The sequence below is a fragment of the Lates calcarifer genome, linkage group LG24 (genome assembly GCF_001640805.2).
Source record: "Lates calcarifer isolate ASB-BC8 linkage group LG24, TLL_Latcal_v3, whole genome shotgun sequence".
NCBI lineage: Eukaryota > Metazoa > Chordata > Actinopteri > Centropomidae > Lates > Lates calcarifer.
In genome coordinates this window covers 19,696,461-19,706,900 of record NC_066856.1, presented here as the reverse complement: position 1 = coordinate 19,706,900, position 10,440 = coordinate 19,696,461, and the positions used below count along the sequence as shown (strand labels likewise).

Sequence of the window (10,440 nt, the reverse complement as noted above, 5' to 3'; positions counted from 1 at the left end):
CAACAGGCGACGACTCTCGATGACGACAGACGCCAGCGACGTCGGCAGACGAAACGCTGATTGGTGGTGATTGTGACGACACTCCAGGTCTGAGTAAAACGGAAGGAGAGAAGGAGTCTGGTAGCTGAGCGAGGTTACTGTATATGAAGGACAAAAAAATGACACAAGTATAAATAAATAAATAAATAAATGCAAAATAAAGACATTTAGTAATGTAAAATGCTATTTCTACATTTATTTATTTCTGCATTCGCAAATATACATGCAAATTAAGTAGGCGGGCTCTGTGAGGTCATGTGGAAATAAATAAAGTAGAAATAGCATTTCACATTACCAAATGTTTTTATTTTGCATTTATTTATTTATTTATTTATACTTCCGTCACACAGGGCCACTGTACTGGTTAGGAAAACTTTACCTGACTCCATCACTCCACCTCCACATTAAACAAACAAAAATAAAACCATCACAACAGATTCAGTATTAAATTTTTTTCTCGTTTATTAGAGGAGGCTTTCGTTTTATATACAGAGACATGTATTTGCAAAATACTAAAAAGTATTTCAACTCAAAGTACTAAAAAGTATATATATATTTATATATATATTCATATTATAATCATTGTAGTTATTATTATTGTCTCTAAAACACCAGGGTGGGGTCACTGAGGCACGGCTTTCGCCTCCTTTACACCGAGGTTTCACCGGCTGCAGAATACCACTGAGGTCAGAGGAAAACCTTGTAACTTTTTGATATTTTTAAATCAAATTTGGACAAAATATGGAAACTTTACACATTTTAAAATGTCACCAAGTCGAGCAGAGGTGAGAAAACCCCTCAGATTTGACTCATATTTGAGATCCTGATCTTTCTTCAGTAAAATTAGAAGGTTTTCCATCTGTGACTTTTTCCAGCAGAGACATTAAAACTGCTTGTTTCAAGAAACCTCTTATCTCCAACTACTTGATGTATTAGTGACGGAATCTTCATCAGACTGAAAACTGACATCGACAGTGAGAGAAATCTTTCCTGATTTCAGCAGAATCAGTGAGTGAGGAGGGGAAACACTCGTTCTCTCCTCCGCTCCTGAAAAAGGCAACTTTCTCGAGATATGAGGTTTCTACAGGACTGATATGAAGCCGGACGCCTGGCAGCGACAACCACTGTGAAACCAGCTGCGGTGTAAACGGGGCGACGGTGGTTTAAGCAGTGAGAGGATGCCTGGAAAAACCAAATCCATGACGACGAGAAAATAAACATCATCGTTATTATTAACCTCATACTGTAAATAAGATACAGCATCACTCACTGCCTGTTTACAGAACTGTTGTATTGCATTTATCACACAGTTAATAGTAACAATAGTAATAATAATGAACAATGAAACCACTCGTTGTCTGTGCATTTCCTCCGTGTTGATGTTTGTCGTTTCCTTTTTGAAGATGACAAAGCAGCTTTTGGTTTTGAATCAGGGAAAAGAAGAAGAAGAAGAAGAAGAAGGCATAAAGGAGCAGAGATTCTCCGTCTCAGAGTTTGTGTTTTGACACCCCCCTCCGACCTGAACGTGGACTCTTCCAACCCCCCCAGTAGCACCACATGGACTGACCCACAGCTCAGAGCAGAAGACGGTGGGTTCCCCTCCAGAATAAAACGTCTGTCAGAACAGGAGAGGCCTTCGTTCCTCTCCTGCTCAGACACAGTGGAGATGATTTTGAAGGTTTCCATCTCTTCTTTCTGACAGAGCTGCTTGGTTTTTGTTTGCTTCAGTTTTACATTTACTGTCTGTGTGTAGTTTTTGTGCTCAGTGTAAACTGGAGGTTCAGATTCACTAAAGTTTCACTGCGAGAAAAATTCAGACTCTGTTTCTAACTCTTGATGTCTGCCTCAGTCTCCTGGATCTCAGAGATGAACGCTGGTTTTTAACTGATCGTACAGTTCAGCTTCACTCTGAACTCTCTGGCTCTGATCCAGCACTTTAATCTGCTGACTGTCACTCAGTCAGAGGGAGATGGAACCTGAAGAACCACAGTTCCAGAGAATGACAGAGGCTCCAGAACTGAACCACTGTATTTTAAGGTAAAACAGTTCAATAATGTTGCTTTAAATCAGGAAAACGTGGTGATATTAAAGTAGACCTCATGTAGAAACATAAAAACCTTGTTGCAGTGTGTTGTTACTGCTCTCCAGTTAAAAACGTGTTGTGTTCAGGGACCAGCGTGGCCTCAGTGAATCTGAACCTTTGTGACAGTTTAAAAGTGTCCTCAGCCAATCAGCCAATCAGCTCTCTGCACTCTCTCTTTGTTCGACAGCTTCTGAGGAAGAGTCTGAGCAGTGACGGAGGGGGGAGGGGGGGGCCGTGAACCTCGTTCATTATCAAAAAAAAAAAAAAAAAGAAAAGTCATAAGAATCAATTCATCAGTCAGTCAATCAACCTACCACATAATCAACCAGTCCATCAATCAATCAATCAACCAATGGGAAAGCATGGCTTGGAGTGTTGGGGTTCATATGTAGCAGGCACACTCTGGGTCTATTGCTACTGAAAACAGCCCTTCAGCACAACTGCAACCTGAAATACGCCTCGCAGCAGAGTTCAGCAGTGTCTTAAGTATTTACCTAGTTTATATGGTTATCTATTCTCAATAGAATCTAGTAGAAATAGAGTCCAGACGGTGCCAGTAAAATTCTTTTTTTTTCCTTTTTCCTTTTTTAAATTAGTCTAGTAAAGCGTTTAGTAAAGATCCCTCGGGTGACCACGACGACAGAGACAGAGAGAGAGAGGTTGTTCGAAATATTGATATCGAAGCAGACTGAACAAACGCTGTACACACACACTTTGACACTTCATCTGAATAAAAACAAGCGGTGACGCAGCTCCACAGCAGCTTCATGTCGCTGTGATCCACAGTAACACTGTCAGTGCTGCGTCAGAGAAACCACAACATCAGATTTCACCAAACGCTCCCAGTGTTATTGTGCGTTTCTGGTTTTTTTCCCAGTTCATCCTCAGACTCACACAGCGAGAAAAAGCTCCTGTGAAGTCGAGCGTTACCTAAGAATTCACTTAAAAGGTATCGGCAAACCGTTATTGCTAGACGCGGTTTGTTTTTTTTCGTTTCTCTGTGCAAAATAGATAAAGAGCCGTCTCGCTCGGCCTCCGCTCCTCCTCCAGGGCGCAGCTAAAACGTGCAAAAATAATAAAAAAAAACAGATAAAATAAAGCGATCAACCAGAAAACAAAGTCAATAAATAAATAAATAAATGAAGCTGCGTTTGATTTGAAGAGTTTCCTTTCAAACTTACTTTCTGTTCAATGCGCTGAATATAAAGTTTGCTGAGGAATCATTTTTTTAGTTTCAGTACAAAACATTTTCAAAATACAAACACGTGTGGTTTGGGGTTACCTGCACCAGGATCATTTTTTAATTAAGGTTCATTTCCCCGTGTTTTAAAGTGAAACTCTTCAGATCATTTCGCAGAAACAGGAAGCAGAAAAGCTTTTAGCTTCGTCTCGTCAGTGCTCCGGAAAAATCAACCTGATCAACCTGCACACTGTTTCCAGTAACTTTCCACATTCTCTCCTGAACATGGATTAGCCTGCTGATATTCTGTGTGTTAACAAATCCTGTGAAAAGCAACAACACTGCCACAGATGTAGATTAATCCGCCACTGAAAATAGTCCCAAATAAATGTAGCACCTCCTCCTGTTTGTTTGATCAAATTACTGAGGCTTTTTTAGAGTGATTTACATCTTCAGTAGGAACCGGCTCAGACAGACTAACAGTGTTGGTTTGGGTTTTGTTGACAGTGAGATAAATATACAGCGTTACCCTTTAAAAGGTCAGAGGTGTCAGCTGTGAACAGGCAGAATAGTTTTCTCACTGCAGCAACAACAGACGAGTCTGTCGTTAAAAAAACAACTGGTCCTGATTCTTTAAATGTGACCAGTCTAATCAGCTGCTGTGTTTCTTCTCCTGGTGTGTTGACGGTTTTTCCAGGACACTGACGACAGACCAGCCGGAGCTTTTCATCAAACTAAACGTGGTGAGATCCTGACGCTGTGATGTGCTGAGCTGATTGTCGCGCTCTGGTCAGAAACGGCCGACACCACGAGGATCGTTCGCCCGTTTTAACCTGGATCTGGTTTCTCCTGTGTGCCGCGCCGGACTCCGACCAGACGGAGAGTTAATGACTGTGGGTGATTTGTCAAAGTTCATACGGCGACGTTCAATCCCTGAAAACATTATCCACAGTAGGATTATTTGTTCAGATGATTTCTGTGAGTTCATATTTGTATAATCCAAGCCTTCAGATTATTATGATATGAGAGTTATTTCATTAATAAAGTGGTTAACTTCTAAATAATTTCAGTTTGGATTTTGACTCATTTTATTTAAGAGGTTTTTAACTCAACCTGTTACACAAAATATTTCAACTCTTGTCAAATCAAATCTTATCAATCAAAGATCTCTCTGCTGTTATCAGAAGTCAGTAACCACAGATTTGATGCAGAAATGCAGCAGAGTACGAGTCTCTGGTTCAGGTTTGTTCACGAAGCAGAAGCTGGAAAAGTTTCTGGACCTTTACACAAATCACCCAGTGGCCAAAGAACTGACGGACGTGAGGATGTTCACCACCGGGGGCAAATCACCTGCTGGAAGAGTCCGGGAGAAAATGTGTAGAAAATCTCATTGTGCACTTGTATCAGTTTTTGGTGTTATCTCAAAAATAAATAACATCCCAGAGCCCTTCCCTCTTCAGCGTGACTTTGCCCCTGGTTGCAGTAAAGTGACAGCACATGTAAACTCAAAAGTGCAAAACTGCCAACAAAAACAGATGAAGTTGCTTCTCAGGTTTTTGAGATTTTTTTTTTCCTGACCACACTCTCTCCTCTCATCTATTACAACGTGGTAGTTTAGCCACTTTTTCATAGCTAGTGCCACTCCAAAGTCAAAGAGAGAGACTGCTTATTTTTTTTCTTCAACTTACTCTAAAAAATATAAAAAATAGTAATAATCGTACCGCTATTAAAAGACTGGTAACATCAACAAAGTTATACTCTTACTACGAAAACATCTTTTTAAATCACGTTGTCATTATTTTCCCTCCTCTCTCGAGTCTCAGTCGGTGTCGAGAAACACCACCAGGAACACCGTCGCTCTCTCAACCAGGCGTACTCTGAGAATATTGATCATCTGTGGGAAGGCACACCCCCCCCCCCCACCAGGCCAATAAATGATGGATACATCTGTGATATAGTTGTTCTGACCCCTCCGAGCCCCTGTAGCTGAGGTCAAAGGTCGGTCGGCGCTGCGAACTCTCAGCTCGACTCGACACGAGACACCCAGAGGTGGTTCTTCTCTACGCTTCTGGCAGAGTTGAGGTTTCCCTCTCTGTCGCTGCAGTTTTTCTGCTTCCCTTTAAGAAACTCCAAAAACGCTGTTGAGTTCAGGTCCAGGAATCTCCACGGGGAACAGGAAGTAACATTAAAGGTAGTAAATATTCCACTTTGTTCGCTCTTTCGCTCGACTCCTCCGGCAGTTCCTCGCTCATAGCCTCCGTCTGCTGCCTCCTCAGCTATGGTACATTCAGTAAACAAAAGAACAAACAGGCTTAACCCACAATGAGAAAATCCTCATTTGTTTAAATTATTTTTTTTGCGTTTCGGTTCCAGCTATGGTCCTGTTTCCCGCTGTCTGTCGGAGTCGAGCACTGATGGCGACTGTTCGCTCGGCTCGCTGCCTGCAGTGTCGACAACGACTGTTTCTGTCTTGACGGCGAGCGGGTGAAAGATTTCGGACGTGGCTCGCGTCACGCTGTCGTACGACGGCGGAGAAGAGGTGGAGGAAATCGTCTCGGAGCGCTCTATCCCCAACAGGCTCGAGCCATAGTTCTCCCTCATCATGGCAGCGATCAGCCCTTCCTTCTCAGGAGCGTCTTCCCCGAATATGACCTCGCCGCCCTCCTCGCCGTCGCCTCCTGCGTGCCGGGGCGTGGTGATCTGGCGGTACAGGTAGGAGGCGGCCTTCATCTGCCGCCTCACCAGGTGCCTGCGGTAACACCTCTGGATCACGGTGGCGGAGACCTCTTCCTGTTTGCGCCTCAGAGTCGTGGTGATTGGCTCGTAGGAGATCTTGGATGGGTTGGCCATCATGAACTTCTCCTCCATCTGCTGCTTGAGGGCGTCCATCTCACCCGACTCGCCCAGGACTCGCTTGGTGAAGGCGAAGAGGATGTCCAGGCAGTGGATCTTGTCCCCGCTGACCATGGGCAGGTCCATGGAGATCAGCTTGATCTTGTTGGGCTTGGCGATGCGCAGCGGCTCCGACAGCGAGTCGGCGAAGTCGGACAGCTTGGCGTACTCGATGAACTGCGTGGCCTCCGGGTCGAACTTCTCCCAGACCTCGTAGAACATCTCGAAGTCGTCCTCGCTCAGCGGCTCGGTGCTCTCCTCCGTCGCCACGCTGAAGTTCTCCAGGATGATGGCGATGTACATGTTCACCACGATGAGGAAGGAGATGATGATGTAAGTGACGAAGAAGGTGATGCCCACCGACGGGTTCCCGCAGTTCCCCCTGACGGTGGTGCCGGTGTGGGGGATGTTGGGGTTGCACTCCTCGGGGGAGTTGTTGAGGATGGGGCTGAGCAGGCTGTCCCACCCGGCCGAGGTGGTGATCTGGAACAGGCAGATCATGCTGTTCCCGAACGTCTCAAAGTTAAACATGTCGTCGATCCCCGCCTGCCGCTTCACGTAGGCGAAGTTGGCCATGCCGAAGATGGCGTAGATGAACATGACGAGGAAGAGGAGGAGGCCGATGTTGAAGAGAGCGGGGAGCGACATCATGAGGGCGAACAGTAATGTCCGGATGCCCTTGGCACCTCTGATGAGACGCAGGATTCGTCCGATTCGAGCCAATCGGATCACTCGGAACAGGGTTGGCGACACAAAGTACTTCTCGATGATGTCGGCGAGAACGATTCCTGAAAAACAGAAACAGAAAAAAAGATGTAGGTCAGAAAACATACACTCGATTAAATCAGTCGTGCTGCAGGAGCAGTTATATCACCTGAAATCGATGACCAATATTCTCTTTTATGTGAGGACATTCCTGAGTTACATCATCTAAAAGCTCTCAGTTTGGATGCTGTAGTCTTTATGTGGCAGGTCTGCTGCGATTACAACCTGAGTAATTGGTTGTGGAGGGCTGAGCTGTCTTTTCCTCTCTAAAACACCGTGATTCATCCGTCTTTTCCTTGTTACCCGGGAATGATAAACTCAAAGAGGAGCTGCTGCTCCACCAACACAGCCCAGTCTCCCTGTGTTGAGTTATAGGTGATGGAGGGGATGAGCGGGGGGGGGGCTGAGGAGGAATCACCATCACGTCATACATCAACTCACTCCCCACCATCTCACACACACACACAGCAGCTGATGTAACAGGTCAATCATGTTTGATTTGTCTCCAGGGACCGCCCTCTGGCAGCTCTGATTGCTGCTGTTACCTTCACCCCCCCTCCCCCCCCCAGGCAGGCTCGTCTGGTACCACACACACACACCCACACACACACACACAGACGCACTTAATTACACACACACACACAATCCTGTCAGGCTAACAGGAGGAGCAGCGCACGAAATATGAGCACTGATGGCTAAATTACCTGTTTGGGTCGCTGTGTGCTGCCTCTGCAGACTGTTGTATCATGTGTGTGTGTGTGTGTGTGTGTGTGTGTGTGTGTGTGTGTGTGTGTGTGGACCTTGGTGCAGGGTAAACATCAAGGCCGTGTGGATGGTCACTGTGTTGACAGATAACTGTCAGGCCGACATTACAGGACATCGCTTCGTGCTGATGTTTCACTCACTTCCATACACGAACACAGGACGTAAACATCGACTGATATCTAACACATCTATAATCAATACTGCTGTTATATTGATCAGGAGGCTGCCAACCAGGGGTCTGATGATTCTCCAGATCTGCAGGAGGAGGCTGCAATCTGGGATTCTTTCATTGTGTTTTGGATTATTCCAGAAAATAAACAGTGAGCAGCTAAAGTTTCTGATCCTTCAGGTTTAGTTGATCAGATAATCTCCACAGATGACGTCAACGTCATGTGACCTAAACTCTGAAATCCAGCATCAGTCAGGCTTTAATTAGGTTCATTATTCAACCAATAAATAATCTGTCACAGTTCAACTCACCGACGATGGAGAGAATGACGACCACGAAGTCGAAGATGTTCCAGCCGACGGTGAAGAAGTAGCATCGCAGCGCCACGATCTTGATGAGGCACTCTGTGGTGAAGACGACGATGAAGGCCAGGTTGATGTTGTTCAGGATGTACTCCATCTGAGGCGACTGCTCGTCCGTCTCCACCATCATGGTGATCATGTTGAAGAGGATCAGCACCATGATGATGATGTCGAACGCCTGCTTCCCGACCAGGTCGAAGAAGAAGCCCTGCAGCTCGTTCTGGACAGAGAGAGAGGTTTTACTTTCATTTCAGGCTTTTACTTTGAAATATTAGAGGCAGACATTTTAAGTAGATTTCCAGGGGCTCGGAGGCCATATTTCCTCCAGTTTCTGTCAGGCTTTTAATGTGAAAAATTGGCAGCAAGTGACATATTTGAAGCTACAAAAGCCTCATGGCTGTAAAAACAGCAACGTAGAAGAAACAGGAATTAAAATCTAAATTAATCTGAGTCAGAAATGAATCAGTGCTTTTATTGTGAAGGTGGTACCAGAGGTCTGGGGATGGGCTTCTGCGGTTTCTTGGAGCCCAGTTTCTTCATGGCGTTGTAGTATTTCTTCTGTTCCTCTGTCATGAAGATGTCCTGTCCTCCTAAGTAAACACACAGCACAGAAACACTCTGTTATTTTCACTGATCAGCATCACTCTGACGTCACAGCGAACCCAGCGCCGGTCGCTCTACTTATCTTTCGTTTCTGCTGGTTGAAGTTGTCGATGATGACACCGATGAAGAGGTTGAGGGTGAAGAAGGAGCCGAAAATGATGAAGATGACGAAGTAGAGGTACATGTACAGATTGATCTCCTTGATGGGCTGCTCCTCAACCTGCGACAAACAAACCACGTCATCTGTACCGGTCTAGTTTCACCATGAATTTTGCTGTTTGTCTGTTCTAACTCTTCATCTGTGTTCGTCTGTTTTACATTTTCTGTTCATGTTTTTCTCCACAGCTGACTGGACGTCACTGTGTCGCCTCCTTTCTCTGATTTTCTCAGAAAAACTTGTCATTTAACCGTTAAAGTCTCTGAATTAGACATGATTTAATTTTACACTTTATTTTATTTTAATATTGTTATTGTCACCTACTCTGAGGTCTGTGTTTGCTTTTTGTTTCAGTCCATGTTGGTTCGTCTCATTTCACTGACGTCTGTGTTTTTATCTTTTTTATTTTTGTTCCTACCAAAAAAATCTGCCTTTTCTCTTTAACTTACAGCTCGTGAATCCACCGCTGCGTACATGATCTCCATCCAGCCTTTGAACGTCGCCTTGAAAAACAAAATAACAGATAGTTAAAGACTCGTAACCTGAAATGAGATAACATACTGAGGGAGTGTGTAAGATCAGTCTGAAGCTCAGATGATGATGACGAGCGTCGATGGTTTTTGTATAAAGACCCAGACTAAAGGTCCTCGTCCTGTCCGTACAGCAGATGCTCAGGCCTCAATGTCGACTCATCCTCCATCTTTACCTGCAGCATTTTAACCACAGGGACAGAGAAACCTGCAGCTCCTGTTTTCCTGTTTCTATCTGTGTCAAGTGTGTTCTGAGTTTCGTCACCAAGACGACGTCCTGCACATTTCCTGCACTTGAGTGAATAACTGAACAAAAAGGATCTTGAAGCAACCTTCCTGTTTTAGAAGGAAATTAGCAGAGAGAGTCAGAGCTCCATGGAAACACCACCGCTGTGTTTTTCCTCAATGAAACATCAACAAGTCCTTTTATGGGCTTCCTTCCTCGGGATGGGGGGTGCAGATGTGAAGAAACAGAATACTTTGGTCTGAGTGGGCGCCTGTCACTCAGACCTGAGAGCAGCTCGTCGCCACAGGTTACCACCTGTTATTATTATGGTCTGTTGGATGTGAGCGAGGGGGGGACACGCTGTAAAAGACGCCGAGCTCGCCCTGAGGTTTTAAACTCAGAGCTGACTTAGTTTTCAATCACATTTTAGTGCAGGATTCACTTTTATTTAACCAGAAACAGCTCTATATCAGTACCAGACTCCATAGAGAAAAACAGGGATTTAACCAGGAGCTGCTGGAATACCACTGCCTCCATCTGTTAGTGTGTCTGTGTTACTGTGAGACTTTCAGTGGTGGAAGAAGTAATCAGATACTTTACTGAAGTAAAAGTACCACACAGTAACACAGACACACTAACAGATGGAGGCAGTGGTATTCCAGCAGCTCC

At 44.9% G+C, this 10,440-nt stretch overlaps 1 protein-coding gene across 1 annotated transcript in view; it reads right to left on the bottom strand.

The window, feature by feature from the left end:
- Positions 1-4,303: 4,303 nt before the first annotated feature.
- Positions 4,304-10,440, bottom strand: part of LOC108884986 (sodium channel protein type 5 subunit alpha-like) — an 88,790-nt gene continuing 82,653 nt past the window's right edge. The window contains 5 exon segments of the mRNA XM_051067003.1: positions 4,304-6,982; positions 8,205-8,475; positions 8,745-8,845; positions 8,937-9,078; positions 9,465-9,518. Of these exon segments, the coding sequence (XP_050922960.1) occupies positions 5,676-6,982; positions 8,205-8,475; positions 8,745-8,845; positions 8,937-9,078; positions 9,465-9,518 (1,875 nt within the window). The 3' untranslated portion in view covers positions 4,304-5,675.